The 19,089-nt window shown below is 42.9% G+C and overlaps 1 protein-coding gene across 1 annotated transcript in view; it reads right to left on the minus strand.

Annotated features, from left to right (window-relative positions):
- EPDR1 (ependymin related 1) overlaps positions 1-18,644 on the minus strand; it is a 74,845-nt gene extending 56,201 nt beyond the window's left edge. Inside the window, exon 1 of the mRNA XM_044295136.1 lies at positions 18,359-18,644. Within this exon, the coding sequence (XP_044151071.1) occupies positions 18,359-18,624 (266 nt within the window). The 5' untranslated portion in view covers positions 18,625-18,644. The remainder of the gene's footprint in view (positions 1-18,358) is intronic.
- Between the last annotated feature and the right edge of the window lie 445 nt (positions 18,645-19,089).

Consider the following 19,089-nt stretch of genomic DNA (forward strand, 5'->3'; position numbering starts at 1 on the left):
TAAGGTGCTATACTGCATACTGTGGGGTGCTGTATACTGTGGGGGGCTGTATATTGTGGAGTGCTGTATACTGTGGGGTGCTGTATAATGTATAGTGTGGGGTGCTGTACACTATAAGGTGCTATTCTGCATACTGTGGGGTGCTGTATACTATGGGGTGCTATACTGCATACTGTGGGTTGCTGTATACTATAGGGTGCTATACTGCATACTGTGGGGTGCTGTATACTATAGGGTGCTATACTGCATACTGTGGGGTGCTGTACACTATAGGGTACTATACTGTGTGGTGCTGAGGTGCGCTGTAACACTAGAGTGAGCCCCGGTCTCCTTCCTACAGAGCGGTGCCCACTTCCAGCCCTGAGCACTGATCCTGAGCCGCTGGAGTCTTCAGAACTGGAAGTATTTTTTCTGTGTGTGTTGTGGTGGAGGGTGTGATTGCCTGCTAGGGTGTGGGAAGGCGGGATCCAGGGGGCCAAAGTAAATTTTTGCCCAGGGTCCAATCAATATTAAAGACAGCCCTGCTGCTTTGTATACATGATTGTATTGTATGCCAGAGAACAATGCTCTGAGTTTCTGGGAATATATAGGCAAATTAGCTTATCTTATATCTGCTGACTTTAGATGGGCTGATGAGCAGCATATTGTCCGGAAGAAAGCACTCCTTCCTGACAGAAGCCTGCTCATTAAGTGGAGGTGAAGCACTGCATTTACATGCAGAGATCACCTCCAAAGTATGAGGACAAGGGATCACTATTGCAATCACTCATCCTCATACAGCTGCATTGTTTCTGAGCAGCAGATTGCTGTTTAGACAGCACGATCTGCTGCTCAGAAACAATAATTTAGGTACCTGCACGAATTACAGTTTCACCCAATGAACAATTGTTTCGCTCGTTCATCGGGTGATCGGCTGCACCTTTAGATGGGCGTTCCTTCCCGATAATATGCCTGATTATCTAGCCATCTAAATCCACCATTAGTATTTGTTTCTTTTTGGAAGGAAAGCTAATTTGCATACCTTTGGGTTTCTGGGAAAGATATTCAAATTAGCTTTTCCTCCAAAAAGAAAAGAATATTGTCTATCTGATGCCAGCAGATGTATGATATGTTATTTTGCATACTTTTTTTTCTCAGAAATCCAAAATGCCATAAAGCTAACCAGGGCAGTTTTCTCTTGAGACACATTACTCTTATCCTTTTGGACAGAAGAACTGTCTGACTCACAGAAGTGTATTACTTGGCCATTCAGTCCTTTTGGAAGAAGTATTGGCTTGCAAGTTTTACTTAGACATGTGCAATATTGAAACAGTCAGTCCTATTGGAAGGAGAACTGTATTGCACATCTCACTCAGGGAAGTATTACATGGGGGTTTCCCTTTGTGATTTGTTTGAAACAAATCACAAGAAATTTGGGATAGTTGGAATCAGAATTTTTGGGGAAATAGAATTGCCTAATCTCTAGCTTGGATAGCACTTCTTTCCAAAATGGACTGACAATAAACATAATAATGTACACATTAAAATTGTAAATGGCTCTGTTCTGTCAAATAGAAAGAAATTCAAGTAGACATGAATCCATATATAAAAAAAATGATTTCCATATTCCAAGTGTAAAATTGAAAACTATACAAATATACACTATTAACCAGATGGTATTTCACTTTAAAAATGTATTAGGGTTAAAACCAGATGGCCCGAACATGGTGGATGGTTCAAACAAGGCCCTGGATCATTGCCATAAAGGACTGGAGCCTGAAAACTAGTAGATGCCATATAATATGTTAGCCAAACATTGCTGGTATGGGGTTTAGTTGGTTAGCTGTGTGGCACAATATGCAAATTACTTCTGTTGGGGCCTGCAATCTCCTGAAAATTCCCCCTTTGTATGAGATTTATATAAAGGGGCCACATGGTGCCAATACTATATACATTTTACTTTATAATTAAAGTTATACTTACCTTTAATCCTTGCATCCTGAAACTACATATGCTGAGTACCTTGTGACACAGCAGGTGACCAGCAGTTGGAGCTAACAAACTGATAAAAGAGGAGAGAAAACTAGTCATGGCACATTCCCGCAGTGACAGAAGAAGAAAGCCCCTCCCTTCACCCACCCCTAGTTGCTAAGTGCTCTAATGGCCTACAGGTGGAAGATCCTTCTTCTGCCACCTACTTTTCCTTCTTTTCTACATCATCTAATATTGATGAGAATATGCCATCAGGAATATTCAGCTACTTCTTTCTGTATCATGCTGACTTTTCTCAGACATGGAGACCGCAAAAAAATTATCTGAAAGTAAAGCCAGGAAAAGAGGAGAATGGTCATCATTAAGACCTGGCCCCCCTAAGGGGTGTATAAAAAATAATAATTCCATATTCTATTACATACTACTTCCATAGTCAACTAAGGTACATGGAAAGTGAGGGACTATAGTACCAGCAACTTAGCCAAGTGCACATTCAGCTTCTGCGCCATTGGATGAGTGCACGCATACTGTTGTCATTTTGCAATCACCTCGATGATTGATTGCTGAAAAAGCAAGTGATGAGGAGAAGAAGGAGCATCAGGAGCAATAAATGGGAGTCGATGGGATGGAATTACAGCTTCCTTCTGCTGATGTTGACAAGCCCTAATTTGCGGGGGGTGAGGGTCGGTGTTAGAGGTAGCGGTTGTTGCATTAGCCTGTAACACAAAACGACTGGCAGGTTTTCCCACTCTACTTTATGTTGACGCTCCATGTGCTGACACAGGACTGTTGTGCCAAAGTTAGCACCCTGGCCATTCCTCACCTTCTACCCACAAATCCTGCATACCACCACGCTAAGATCCCCCAGTGACTGCGTGAAATATTCCCACAGTGCTGAGTATAGCATTTTAGCTTCAGGACTGCAAGATGTGGAAGGTGCAGCACTATGAAGGGCCTATTGCGCTGTGCCATTAGAAGAATTTTGCTATCTCTGTCATTCAACATGCAATGGTGGCTATATTTCTCTCTTGAGTATCTGTACTCTCACTTTAAGTTATTTAAGCACATTATGATCTCTCTGAGAGGTATATCTGAGGTTGAACTAATAGTTAATTTGCTAAATTTGGTTGCAATATGCAGTTAGCAGTGACTATTTGCAGATTGGCTGAGTATGATCTGGTATGGTTGGTATGCTATTTGGATTGCAATATGGAATTTGAATTGTGAACTTCGTAGTTTGCAATTGGTGGAACTGTAAGTAAACACACATATAGCTGGTTCAGTATACAGTTCTAATCACTATATTAACAGTAGGAACATTAACTAACTGTTTTAAATACCTATTTTGGCCTCTCTGCTTCCATAAAACACAGCTCTTAGTGGAGTGTGTGTCTGTTCAGCTCCTCTCTCTGGTTAATAATGATTCCAGCAGTTCCTGCTAGGGGAATTTTCCACACAAGCTGTGTGTGAGGCTGGCCGTGATTGGTAAAAACTCCTGCTGTGTGTGAGGCTGGCTATGAATGGTCTAGACTCCAGCCCAGCAACAACAGTTTAACTCTATGCTCTCTGTTGTTTCTGCTGTGTCATTAAGCTTACCTCACATTCATATAATGAATCTTAAAGGCATATTATCTTTTCTGCTTCTGTGAACACAATATATCTAATAGTTATATGACATCCAAACATGAAGTCACTGTAAATAACCTTGATTTTGTCTTTAACACACAAACACAATTTGAGGAATTCAGGTTCTCAACTTCCAAGTGTCTTTTATCTCTATCAAGTAGAATAATTAATTTCTGTATAGGATGTTCCAACTTGAGTGGAGTACTGAGACATTACTGGGGCCAAGAATCGGAATTGATCATATATAGAAGCCACTGCAAAAAGAATGGTGCATCTAGTTGTCATTCTCTACATTCCATCCCAATCCAAGTACGCTCTGGACCTGAAGATGATCATAATTGAGATCTAAATTCTTCATTGTTGCTGCACGTTCAGAGTCACTGATGGATTCCAATACCTCTGTTTTTTTAGATGAATTTATGAAGGTGCAGGTTTCCTCTTGCACATAACTCTTGGCTTTATTTCACTAGTTCGATTGCAGATTCTGTGGACTCTAGACCATCATCTACATAAAAGTTTTTCTTCAGAAAATTTGCTGCTGATGGCCAATCCTTTTCATTCTGATTGGCCAGGTACTTCATACCATAATTGCCGCAACCTGAAGATGATGCTGCTTCAAACAAGTGTACTTTCATTCTGTATTCTGCTGTCTCTGTATCTCCATCCTCCCACCATAGAAACCTCAGGAAGTCTCTATCTTCATTCTTCGCATGAAACTGGTGGAACATCTTTTCAACGTCACACATGACCGCTACGGGATACTTTCTGAATCTACAGAGTACTCCTGGCAGAGTGTTTGTAAGATCTGGTCCTTTTAGTAGATGATCATTCAATGCAACACCATCTTACTTTGCTGAGCAATTAAATACTACTCTCATCTTATCTGGTTTCCTTAAGTGGTAAACACCTTGATGTGGGATGTACCACACTTCTTCTTTAGGTTGGTTATTAACTTTCTCTGCATGTCCTTATTCAAGGATGCCTTCCATGAATTTCAAATAATCATTCTTGAGTTTGGGATCTCTTCCCATCCTTTTCTTCAAACAATTCTATCTTGCTAGACTTCTAGAGTGTTTACGAACATTATGTCTTCTTGGGATATACTCTTTTCTTTAGAACTTATGTCTGAAAAGTCGGATTCAAGGATCTTGATTACTGTCGCTGGACTTACAGTTGGTAACTCTTAGGCTACTTTCACACTAGCGTTCGGGCGGATCCGTTCTGAACGGATCCGCCCATAATAATGCAGACGGAGGCTCCGTTCAGAACGGATCCGTCTGCATTATATTAGCTAAAAAAAGCTAAGTGTGAAAATAGCCTGGGACGGATCCGTCCAGACTTTCAATGTAAAGTCAATGGGGGACGGATCCGCCTGAAGATTGAGCCACAGGGTGACATCTTCAAACGGATCCGTCCCCATTGACTTACATTGTAAGTCTGGACGGATCCGCACGCCTCCGCACGGCCAGGCGGACACCCGAACGCTGCAAGCAGCGTTCAGCTGTCCGCCTGTCCGTGCGGAGGCGAGCGGAGCGGAGGCTGAACGCCGCCAGACTGATGCAGTCTGAGCGGATCCGCCTCCATTCAGACTGCATCAGGGCTGGACGGCTGCGTTCGGGTCCGCTCGTGAGCTCCTTCAAACGGAGCTCACGAACGGAAACCCGAACGCTAGTGTGAAAGCAGCCTTAGACAGATATACAATGACATAATCCTGTCACCTGTCTTGAGTTTGCGATCTGCTGTTTTCCTCCAACAACACCCCATCCTAGATCAGTTTGAACAGCGTAGGGTTCACCCTTTCCTCCTGTGATTACCTTTCGTGGTACCAAGGCTTCAGGACAATCATAGCCTATCAACAGTCCAACACCAAAATCCTTCAGTGGTGACATTTCATGAGATATAACAGATAGGTGATCCCATTCATTGTCTGTTTCACAGGTAGGTATGTGATCTTGATCTAGAGGTATATCATATTTTGTATAAGCTGGAGGTAGATCTAATGTGAAGTTTGAATGGAGTTCTCTAACTCTCTCCTTTGACCCTTTTACTGTTCACTAATGTGTCTCTCCCCGTTATCGTGGGGAGTTTGAGCTTCACTGGTTCTGTAGCCACTTGTAATTTCTTGCAGATTTGATCAATGAAGGTGACGTCACTCTGGGCATCCAGTAGCGCATAGGCGTATACCTTCTTGTTCCTCCATTTAGGATTTGTAATGCACACTGGTACAACCATTGATGTGCCATTGCTTTCTCCTTCCCTCACTCTGCAAGAGAATACCGATACTTTATTTTCTTCCTAAGTATCTTTAGGTATTGAGGATTTATCTTTCTTTGGACGTTCTTCATGTAGTGGTGTAGGGTGGTGTCCTTTGCAAACGCTGCATGTGGCTTTTTTCTTACACTCCTTAGTAACATGGCCTTTTCTTAGACATCTGAAACACAGTTGGTTATCCAGTACCATTTTTTTTCATTTCTTCTGGGGACTTCTCCTTCAATCGTTGGCACTTGTGTATGGAGTGGTTCTCTCCACAGAACATACATTTGAAGGTAGTCTGAAGATTTGTTGGTTCTGTCTCTCTATTGATCCCAGTAGTGACTTTGGACTTGCTCTCGTAGGTATCTGGACCTTTAGCTGCTGTGTTTGTTGCAAAGCTAGTTACTTTTGCACATCTTATCTGTCTTTCAGGCCTTTCTTCTAAGGATTTTGAGACATATAATGCTGTTACTGGATTACATGCTATCCGTGCTTCCTCATTGACAAACTCAGAGAACTCTTTAAAACTTGGGAAGTTCTTACCTAGATCTAACTGTTTAGTCACATAGTGATTCCATCTAAAAGCCACTTCTTCAGGTAGCTTAGTTAGCATCCTATGGTTTTCTAGTTAGTTGTACAGTACTTCCAGTCCTTGAACATGTGGGACGGCATTGCTGCATGCTTGCAGGAAGTCACCATACTTTTGGAGTCTGAAGTGTTCTTTAGGACCTATTTTAGGCTAGTTTCTCTCTAAAGCCTCTTTGTACTAAGAAAGGATGACCATATCTTGCATTCTATTTTTCCCAAGCTTGCTTGTAGACTTATTCGTCTCTTCTATAGAAGTTACCTTTAAGAACTACCTTGACTTCTCCACCAACATATCTCTCCACCAACTTGTCAACTGGACTGAAGCAATGATGCTGAATGATCATTTCAAAGCTTGCCTTCCTATGACTTTATTACGTCTCCTTAAAATTCAGTAGGTTCCAGAATGGGAAGTCTAGCGAGGATTGTTCTTTGTGGTTTTGCCTGGACAATGGTTGTAACATTCTCCTGACCATTGCAGTGACATCTAGGAATATAATCAGTTCTATTTTCTCATTTAGTTCTGAATTAGGGGAGTCCTCTTCTTAATTTTTCATTAGAGAAGGTAAGTTCACACACCTTTTTCCTAACACTGGACTAGGTCTCTCTTTGTCTTTCTGTTCAGGAATGGAAGGATAATGACTTATTTCCTCATTAAATGCTGGAGATTTCCTTCCATTCTCCTTGGCGTATAGAGGAAAATAGAAGTCTTTTTCTTCACTTAGTACAGATTTGAACCTAAGACTACTCTGATTCATATCCTCTTCGTGTACTCTGAGTCTGGCTTCTATGATCTTAACTTCTTTCTGCCTTTCCAGACTTTTCATGCAGCTTCCATTTGATGGCGCTGTGCCTCTATTTGATGGCGCTGTGCCTTGATGGTAGCTTCCCTCTCAATTTCTGCTCTCTTGACAGCAAGTTGTTCAACCAATTCCTTTCTTTTAGCTGAAGTACTTGAGGACTCTGATATGTGAATGGCACTTCTGCCAGCGAAGGTAGAATGTGGTTCCCCCTCAGGACCTAGCATAGTCTCTCATAAAAAGCTTGTTCATTCTCTTTCTTACTTTAATTTCATCACTGTTTGCTGCAGATGAAAGTTCTCTCATGAGCCGTACTAAATCTTTAGTGACCGCAGTACATGTGTCCATGTTCCTTACAATATCCTGGGAAGGTTTCGTAGATGACCGCAGGTTGACATATGCTGCCATAAGCTCTGATTCAGATTCTTCTATCGTCTCTACCATGTCACTCAAGTTCCTTTTTATACTTTCTTGTTTTAGCTTTCTACGAATGTCTTTAATGTATGATTTCCACCTATCATACATCCGGGTGAATTTCTTCTCTATCAATACTGCTACTTGCAGGCAGTAAATGACTTTACTTTGGAGTCCGTGTACTACAAACTGTCCTTTGTTTTACTTTAAAGTCTATTATTTCTGAACACAAAAGATGTCTCTTTATGCCAAAACCTATGTGTAATGATAAGTAATAAAAAAAAACCTATGTGTAACTGAGGAGCAGGAACAAATGTCAGTCTTAAAGGAGACATGTCTTTTCTTGATGATGTGATGCTCTGCGATGACTTGCGATGCTCTGTGATAACTTGCGATGCTCTGTGCAGATTTTCAATGCTCAGTGCAGACTTGCGATGCTCTGTGCAGACTTGCCATGCACTGGCTTGGATACGCTGCTGCAGGCTTTGGGCCTAGTGGCGGGAAACTAACTGGCTGCAGTACATGGTCTCTCCGTGGATAGCAGTGCGGGCACTCTAGCTCTGGAATTTGGCCTCCCACCATGCGTCTCTTTCTCTCTCTAGGGATTGCTGGAGGGTTTGCGCTCTTTCTCTAACTATTTTGCCTTTGCCGTTCTGCCACTGAGAGTCGGCTGCAGTTTGACTAATGCACATGTTCTATGGCCTCTATTGTAGCTCTGCTGAGGTGTCTTTGCTTGCTCACTCAGGGAACAGTTGCTGCACGGCGGTATATGCTGGCTCTCCTCTGCTCTAATGCGCTCTTTTCTGTGCAAGTTGAGGAGCGCTATCGCTTCGCCCTCTGAGGGTAATAGTACCACTGTGGCAGGTGCAGCACTATGAAGTGCCTTTTGTGCTGTGGCATTAGAAGAATTTTGGTATCTCTGACTTTTAGTCTAACCAGACTGTCTAGTACTCTGTAATTCCTCTAGCGCCGTTCTATGGAAACAGTAGGTTTAAAGAGCACACCAAATGCTTAAAATATCTTCTTTATTATCAACTTTTCTTCATATATAACACTGCCACCTCCGCAGCAGATAGTCCATGTACGTAACACGTGTTGAAAAGATATCACAAAATGGTGGTATGCATAAGATGGTGGTTCAACTGTTCAATCTTGGCATTCAACATAAAATCTACATAAAAGCTACACAAGATGCCTGCCTGCCACTGCTTTTATGAACCCGTGCACTGCTAGTGTGATCCTCACAGGTAGTAGCAGACGGTGTACCCCTCTCATGTTTGGCTCCAGATCTCCCACTACCCTCACCCTGCTGTCTCATGGGCACGCTTCCGCCCTGCTGTTTCATGGGCAAGCTGCCACCCTTGCCCCCTGATAATAACGATGCCCCCTCTTCACCCTCTGGCATGTGCGATACGGCTACATTACCATCTACATATGTTTTCAGGTAACTTGTGTCACCCTCACCTGTCTCTGGTGCATGCCCCTGACCTCTTGCAACATTCCACATATACTCCCATCATAGGTAGAGGAGTCTGCAGTGGACCGCTCCTCCAAGTTTGTGCTGGCCTGTGACAGTTGTCGCAGAAAAGTGGAGCAGAGCCGACGGCAAACATTACTTGGCTAACAGATGGAGCAGCAAAAGCAAGAGGCAGATTCAGGAGTTTATAAAGGCAGTTCTTGGGCCTTATGCAACTAGATGCCAGATTGCTGGCTGTGTGTATCTGTTGTTACTTGAGATGATTGTTTAAACAGCAAGTCACACATTCTAGTACAGCTGGATTGTTGGTCAAAACACGACCACTAGATGACAGTGGAACCTCTGGCCTGTTGCTGCTGCTACCACCACCTCGTCTGCTGCTACTTTTGCTGACTGCAGCATAATTTTTCCCACTGCCTGTTCCTTTGGCTGTGTGTAACAACTATATTGTTACCGGAAGGAATTTGCTTTGATAAATTTAGTTTCATTGCACACAGAAGGAATTCACTATCATAAATTTCTCTACACTGCACACATGTACAGGGCGAAGTATTTAATTATGGCCTAATACTGATGCTATGTAATGCAACTGCTTGCAACTTATGGCATTCGCTATGATAAATTTCGCTCCACTGCACACATGTACAGCGCAAAAAATTACACTGTCCTGGAATATGGACGCATCATAACTGTATCACTAAAATAAGTGATTAACTCTGAATGTGGGTGCACTAGAATGTGTTGCACGCGGCGATTACACTCAATTTGCAGTCTCCCTGCTGTCTCCCTATGTTCTCCCTACAATCTCAAAAAACTCTCTTTACAATCTCCCTGCACTCTCCCCCTCCAATATCCGTTTTTAAAACAGTTTTAAGCAACACTGTCTCTATCACATGAGCAATTGCCTCATCTCTCCCTATGCTCAGATCACAGTGAAATGGCGGCAAGGCTGTGACATCACGGGATGATCTGCAGACTGGCTGGCTTCACGGCATTATGGAAGATCTCGCTCTTCCGGGTTTCTTATTCTTGCTTTGTAACACGTGAAGCCACCATTTTAGGAAAACCTGATTCGTCACAACAAAGCACAAGGAAATTCGGCTTTGTTGTGAATCGAAGTTTTCCTAAACTTCGGACCAAATTCTGCTTCACTTTTCTCAATACTACTTGCCATATGTAGCAAAAATCCTTTTCTGTTGGCCCATAATGTAAGAAATCATCTTTCAATTCTTTGAAACGCCAAATATTTTGTTCTATCCAAGGCAACAAATTAGGATAGTGCAAAGAAAACAGGGGTCAGTCAGCACATCCTAATGTGCAGGTGCACGTTGCCATGGGTAGAAACACAAAGAAAAAACATTCAATGCAACAGCACTCTGCAAACCAAGAAAGTACAAAAAAGTATTCTGATGCTAATGCTAGTTACGCTTATTTAGTAAATTTGAGAATATTGGCAAATACACTTTGTACAAAATTATTTGGGCCCGTCTGCCAAACGTCAATGCGATCTCTGTAAGACGGGAACCTTACACTAAATTCTAACTGATATGTGCCATATAGGCCATAACGGCCACCATAAAAATCAGGAAGTGCAGGTTCTACATGCATGCTGGGCCCACTGTGATTTTTATCATTTTTGGTGCCAAAATGGCCCCCATTAAATCCAGGGAATTCAGGTACCAACATGCTTGCCAAGCCCACTCCATACCTCTCCTGGTGCCAGATGGTCTCCAATGAATGCAATGAGAGTCCACTCTATACCTCTCCTGATGCCAAAAGGCTTGCAGTGAGTGCAGGGAGCGCAGTCTATAGCTTTATACTTACACTAATTAGAATCAGCCTATGGGGCATACAGGCTAGTCAGGAGTGCACGACTAAAGAGTCAGCCACACCTCCGGTTCAAACTGTAAAGAAAAATGGGGTCAGTCAGCACATCCCAATGCACAGGTGCACGTTGCCATGGCTAGAAACACAAAGAAATAAAAATACAATGCAACAGCAATCTGCAAACCAAACAAAGTACAAGGAAGTATTCTGATGCAAATGCTACGCTTATTTAGTAAATTTGAGATTCTTGGCAAATACACTTTGTACAAATGTCAAGGTGATCTCTGTAAGATGGGAACCTAACGCTAAATTCTACTTGTTATATATTTTATCTCCCAGAGGTATCTATGGTTTAAGCAGGGCCGTCTTTAATATTGATTGGACCCTGGGCAAAAATTTACTTGGGCCCCCTGGATCCCGCCTTCCCACACCTTAGCATGCAATCACGCCCTCCGCCACAACACACACACAAAAAAATCCACACATCTGGTAGAGTACAATGAATGACTGTAAATAGTTCCAGTTCTGAAGACTCCAGCGGCTCAGGATCAGTGCTCTGGGCAGCTGGGCTCAGGCTGGAAGTGGGCACCGCTCTGCAGGAAGGAGACCAGGGTTCGGCTCACCCTAGTGTTACAGTGCACCCCAGAACCCCACAGTATGCAGTATAGCACCGTATAGTATACAGCACCACACAGAATGCAGTATAGCACCCCAGCCATTCTGTTCCTGTGTGCTGGGTCTGACTAATGAAACACCAAGTCATGGACCTATCAGGTTCTGATCCTGGGACTCAATGCCCTATTTAGACCTTTTCTTGGCCATACACCTTTGCCAGTGATAGCTTCAGACTCCCTAGCTGCACTCCTGGTTCTGGTTTTGTGTAGTGTTGAGCGCGAATATTCACATAGCGAATATTAATCGTGAATATCGCAACTTCGATAATTCACGAACATTGCGAATATAGTGCTATTTATTCATTATATCGAATATTCGGAATTTTCTCCATCTAAACACATGATACCTTTCTGCTTAAAATGCTTGTGGGCCAAGCAAGAAGCAGGGAGGAATCAAGAGTTTAGATGGTAAAAAATGACGAATATTCTAAAAAACTAATATATAGCACTAACGGGGACGCTTGAAGTTAGAATATACTGCGAGGGCGCTGTGATCCGCGCAATTAACCCCTCAGGTGCGGGTTAATTGCGCGGATCACAGCGCCCTGTGCGCCCTCCCCCCACCTCCCCAGTATTAAAATAATTGGTGGCCAGAGCGCCCCCCCTCCCCAGTATTAAAATAATTGGTGGCCAGTGCGCCCTAACCACCCCTCCCCCCAGTATTAAAATCATTGGTGGCAGTGGCCACAGGGTCCCCCTCCCCCCACCTGGCAGTGGTCACAGGGTCCCCCTTCCTCCCCCCCTGTCATTGGTGGCAGCAGGCAGTTTCACTTAGCAGGATTTACTTACCTGCGGGGCTCTCCTCCTTCTGAGAACTCACAGGTCTATGCGCCGCATATGCCTACAGCAATGCGCCGCAAAGATTTGTGAGTTCTCAGAAGGAGGAGAGCCCTGCAGGTAAGTAAATGCTGCTGAGTGATTAACTAACCATGGCAGCCAGGACTTCAGTAGAGTCCTGGCTGCCATGGTAACTGATCGAAGCCCGGCCATTATGCTGGGACTCAATCGGAACTGCCTGCTGCCACCAATGGGTGGGAGGTGGACCCTGTGGCCACTGCCACCAATGATTTTAATACTGGGGGGGAAGGGGTGTTAGGGCGCACTGGCCACCAATTATTTTAATACTGGGGAGGGGGGAGCGCACTGGCAACCAATTATTTTAATACTGGGGAGGTGGGGGGAGGGCGCACAGGGCGCTGTGATCCGCGCAATTAACCCGCACCTGAGGGGTTAATTGCGTGGATCACAGTGCCCTGGCGATATATTCTAACTTCAAGTGTCCCCATCACCATGGGAACGCCTGGTGGTTAGAATATACCAATGGATCTTAGTTAGATCGTGAAAACTCAGATCCGATGGTATATTCTAACTACCAGGCGTTCCCATGGTGACGGGGACGCTTGTCGGGGAGAAGTATGCTGAAGGGCAATAACTGTACTAATTGGGGGGAAAAAAAGAATATTCTAAAAGATGAATATGGCGAATATTCGTAAAATACACAAAATCGCAATACGTGATTAATTAAATGGCATATTATTCGCGATAAATAGCATAATGATGAAGTGTGTATACATAGCTCTTTTTCACTGATAAGAATGCCTACTTTGGCTACTAAGCTTAGAAAGAGTGGAGATTTAAAGGTAATGCGTCATCAGTAAATTACCTATTGTTTAAATTATGTTTTTATGTTAAACATATTTTGTAGAATTTTTGGTTTTTTATTTTTCCATCTCACTCTATATGTTACGGGCGACCCCCCAAGGGTGATTGGGTCCCAGTGTTAGGAATGCCGAGTGGTGATGCAGCCTTAATAGCTTGTGTCACAGTGCTCTTACGTGGACACTGACCCTCCCCGGGGTTAGGCTCCGTAGCAACAAAGGAGTTGTAGTTGGTGGAGTAAGTAAAGTCCAGACTTGGTAAAGTTTAATGATTTCTACTTGAATACACTTGCAATAAACTTGTGTCATCCAAACAATACTTGATCTTTCTCTTGGCTCCAGCAGGCTTAGGGTAAACTGACAGGTAATCTTGACTATTTTGCTTTATCTTTCTGCTGCTGAGCTAATCTCTGACTTCAGTCTGGTTCCTATTAGCTTTACAGTTACTGTTTCTTATGAGAGCGAGGTTTCCTGTGACCTGTTTTGCTGAGTAGGGTGTCTTTAGCATCATTTTCCATCTCAGAGGTACTAAGTAGTGTTGATGAAGCACCAAAGTGCCCGTGTGCTCGGGCCGAACACATAGATATGCTCGTGTGGTCTACCAAGCACAATAGAAGTCAAAAGGAGAACCCCAGGCACCCGCTGCTCAGAAGAGAAGAAAGTGTCAGGTTCACAAAAAAAGGTTAGAAATTGATGGAAACCCCCATCAAAATGTTTTGGAAACAGCATTAAGAGGATAGCTGGATGCATCTCGGACTCCTATTATTTATGACATGCAATAGACAACCACACAAAGGCTATATGCCAAAAGCCATGTATGTGCAAGCCATCAATCTATCCATGAAACAGATGACAGGCTTAGTCAGCATACCTTACAATGGCAGCCTTGTGCACTATGAGACATTCCAAACTATCTCTCAACTGACTGAGAGCCAGTAAGCCTCAAAGTTAATTCAAATCTGTTAGATGGCTTGGGTGGACCTGCGCACCTAGATCAATATCATTAGGGGGACAAAAAGTTTTCTGATTGTCCTAAGATAATATTCAATAACCTTTCTATACAGTTTTGTCATGTAAAAACTAATTTGCATAAACATGGGCATATGGGAAAGACATGCAAATGAGCAGAATCTGCCTTGTTTTTCAGCTGAAAAACCATTTGAACGGAAAATTTGCAATCTACACTACTCATGAACAGCACCATCTATTGGTTACATAGTCTTATGACAAGAGTAATAGTCTTGTCATAAGACTATGAAACCAATAGATGGCGCTGTTCATGAGTCATTAACAGCGCCATCTATTGTCTTCATAGTCTTATGTCAAGATTATTAGTGTAGCCTTTTGCATGGAAAATTTGCTATTAAAATTTGCGATTAGAATATTCGTGATCTACACTACTCATGAACAGCTCCATCTATTGGATGTCATTACAAGCAGGGCAATAGTCCTCAGATACACCCTAACAAGCTTATATTACTGTAGATAAAGTGCTAGAAGATGTATGAATGATAGCAGCAATCCGATACACACCTCAGTGTTAGAGTAGGCTATTATAGGCTAAGTGCTACACGGTGTGTGGACTCTGTTGAGCAGTGTGCCCCACTTACTAGCACCCAAACAAGATGAACAGCACCATCTATTGGTTTCGTAGTCTTATGAAAAGAGTAATCGTCTTATCATAAGACTATGAAACCAATAAATGGCGCTGTTCATGACTCATGAACAGCGGCATCTATTGGTTTCATAGTCTTATGACAAGACTATTACTCTTGTCATAAGACTATGAAACCAATAGATGGTGCTATTCATGAGTAGTGTAGATCGCAAATTTTCCATACAAATGGTTTTTCAGCTGAAAAACAAGGCAGATTCTGCTCATTTGCATGTCTTTCCCATATGCCCATGTTTATGCAAAACTGTATAGAAAGGTTATTGAATATTATATTAGGACAATCAGAAAACTTTTTGTCTCCCTAATGATTATGATCTAGGTGCACAGGTCCACCCAAGCCATCCAACAGACCTGAAGTACCTTTGAGGCTTACTGGCTCTCAGTCAGTTGAGAGATAGTTTGGAATGTCTCATAGTGCACAAGGCTTCCATTGTAAGGTATGCTGACTAAGCATGTCATCTGTCTCATGGATAGATTGATGGCTTGCATATACCTGGCTTTTAACATATAGCTTTTGTGTGATTGTATGTTGTAGATAATAGGAATCCAAGATGCATCCATTCTCTTAATGCTGTTTCCAAACCATTTTGATGGGGTTTCCATCAATTTCTAACCTTTTTTTGTGAACCAGACACCCTCTCTTCTTCAGAGCAGGGAGTGCCTGGTTTGATGCTCGTGTCTCCCATTGACTTTCATTGTATTAAATTGTACTCGAGCACCCGCAGTATTCGGCTGAGCACTTGGATGTGCCAAGCATGGCAATGCTCGAGCCAAACAGCCGTTCGGCCAAGCATGCTCGCTCGACACTAGTACTAAGTTCTTTTATATAGCAGGAATGTGCTGCTCTCTGAGCAACTTTCCTAAAGCTTCTGCATCAGTGAGGGGAAAGTGCTTCCTGACCACACCATGATGCTTTAGGGTGCCTTCAGGCTGCAGATTTTGTGGCAGAAGATTTAGCAACTGAAAATTAGTTCCATTCACCTTACTGGGGCTTTTAGAAATCCATGTGCTTGCTGCCCCATTCAAATGAATGGAACTGATTTTCAGTCAAGGAATTTTCTGTCACAAAATCTGCCATGTGTGAAGGCACCCTCACTCTCTCACTCCAACTCTCAACTCCCTACAGTCACCTGCAACCTCCCTTGGTAAGAAGCGGGACTAGCCCATTTCTGCTCAAAAGAGGGGAGAATGGAATGGTAAGTTCCATTCTATCTAAAGGTATTCCAAGCCAGATACACTGCCACCTGCTGGTGAACCAAGCACAGTACATGAACATAACAGTTTTTGCATATAACAAAATGACACTTTGCTGCTCGTGGTATAGTTGGTCATGCAAACCAATACAATGGCTAGCAATAGGAATGTAGGAATGGTAGTGTCCCTCTGGTCCACTACATATATATTGAGGCCTAAAATATGTTGACTTCCTGTTTGAGAGCAGCTAAATGGGCCATAGACACAATGGACAGGAGCTGACATCACTGTCTTCTATGGAAGAGTTTTCTAGGCATGATTTGTGCCTGTGCAGGGGTTAGGATGGAGCTAACAAGCTGTGATATCACCTAATGTGAATGGTAAATACTGTGTTATACAGAGGTTACAGTGTTACTTTTTATTGTAATTCTGCCTATGGTGATAATGATAATAGCTACTGAAAACTTTCCTATGCAGAACAGGAAATCATGACCCATTATTAGGCCTACTGGCTAGTGTTGAGCAAATCGAGCTTTAGATCATAGATTGAAGTTGATTTGCTCTAGCACTTCATTTTAATGCTTCAGAACCTGAAATGGGGTTTGGTACCAGCTGGTACCTTGGTACAGAACCCGATTTTAGATTCCTAATTTGAAATGTTTTTAAAGGGATTGTCACCTCCCCTAACCCAAAATCGGATTTTAAAGCAGTCATGCAGCACAGCTTACCTTGAATAGGCTGTGCTCTTCTATCTTGTAATCCATCCAGTGTTCCCCTTAGTGAGTCCAGTAACGCCCCTCTTACAGTGCCCAGCCCGCCTTCCTTCCGACTGCCTAACCTCCCACAGCCTCTCATCCCTCTCCTCCCCCTCCCTCACGGCCGAACGAACTCTCGCACAGGTGCAGTACCCACTGAGGGCTGCGCCAGTGCGATCTGCAGGAGACTGAGGGCAGGAGTTTCATCCTCGTCACTGGGCATGCGCCGAGCCCAGTGACGTCCGATGCTCGCTCTTCCCTGACTGAGCAGGGTCCAGCAAAAACGCTTCCGTTGCTGATAATCCGTTTGTATTATCTTTAACATTGCCAAGACGGATCCATCATTAACTCAACTGAAAGTCAATGGGGGACGTAACCGTATTTTATTGTGTCAGATTGTGGCAAAGAAAATGGATCCGTCCCCGTTGTCTTGCATTGGGGGTAGTGCCGGATCCATCTTGCTCCGCATCCCAGGACGGAAACCAAAATACAACACGTTGCAGTTTGCTCTCCGGTCTGGGAATGCAACTAAACGGAACAGAATGCATTTTGGACTACTCCGTTCTGTTTAGTTTTGTCCCCATTGACAATGAATAGGGACGAAACTGAAGCATTTTTTCCAGTATTGAGCCCCAGTGACAGAACCAAATACCGGAAAACTTCAATTTTAGTGTGAAAGTACCCTTAGTAATGTCAAAGTGACATATATGGCTATGGGTAAACACATGAACGGTCCAAAAATTGTACCTTTTTGGTGGCAGATGCCTTCTCTGTCTTCTGATCTGTAAAATGGTGGCTGCCATTTTGATCGGTTCCTACCAAATGAATCACACAGTTTGGATTCACTGGAATTTGAATTTTTTGGGAAAATTTATAACAGATTTGACTTGTGTAGAATGGATTTGCTCATCTCTATGTTCCTATGAATTTTCACCAAGAGGACAAATAAATCATGCTTCATGGCAGGAGAGAATAAAGTTTCTCACATGGAGTACTTTTAGGTAATACAGACCTGTTGGAACACAGAGATCCATTTAAAAGGGTTGATTCCATGGCACTCTTTTTTGTCAAGAAGAAAAGAAGAACCTTCTTACATTACTTGAAAATGGCACTATTAGGGGAATTAGCCCACTGTCATTTGAGCATTTAATGCCAGTTTTGCTTTCAAGACAGCTCCAGTCATCACAGGCCTAACATCTATAAAATATCTCGACAACAGTAAAGCACAGAGAGTTTTACATTATAAGTACATTAGCACATGATGTCTACATTTTATAGTGGAACTGGTTAATGTGTCAACCAATAGAATAATGACTGTGACAACTGATAAACTGCTGACTAAAACCAGTCAAAAATTTGGAATTATACAGATAACAATAAAAAGACAACCATCATTTTAGGAGCAGTTAAACCTGCTATTGTAGGTTGCTGTGTTGTAATAAAACCTACCGTTTGCAGGGCACAAGGCTCTTTCTCTCCTCCAAGATCCGGATTCTTTGCATTTGGGCATCATAACTGACAGTTGCCCTGGTGTTTTTACCAGTGTTATGATCATACACTACTGTCCTGCCTTCCCACTGCAAGGGTGCCTGGCATGGAGTAGATGGTACTGATACGAAAATACCTTTAGTAGTTGCTTGATTGATAGCTAACAGCAGCAGTAGGGCCTGCATTATGAAGCTGCATAAGCCTTGCACTTGTCCGCTCTCCATCATCACCTCTCTCTGTCAGCTGCTTTACCCATTCCCCTCCCTCTTTGGGTTTTGCTGAGTATCTGCAAGAGGAGGGGCACTCAGTGAATGCAGTGATGTAATACTCCTTGATCACAGGCTAAAAGGAACAGAACAATCATTGTATCAATTAGAATGCCGGCAATAACGATGAACTTTCAAGGAATCATTCTTCTTAAGAACGTGCAGACCATGATTATGCCCCTTATTGTTTATTAGTAGTATGAAATACATGTATTCATCATCTGCAATTACAGCATAGGTAATATAAAGAGAGATAAAGCATAGAGGCATAGGCTGTCTTCACAACTCTGTTTTGGAGATCCTTCGCAAATGCTGGCTGTCTGCTGGACATAAAACATTGCATGCAATAGTTTTTGTCTGGCCGAAACCCGGCATTTATGCCAGAAATCGAACGGATCACCACCTGACCTCATTGCCGTCAATGGG

This window comes from Bufo gargarizans, chromosome 5, assembly GCF_014858855.1.
Source record: "Bufo gargarizans isolate SCDJY-AF-19 chromosome 5, ASM1485885v1, whole genome shotgun sequence".
NCBI lineage: Eukaryota > Metazoa > Chordata > Amphibia > Anura > Bufonidae > Bufo > Bufo gargarizans.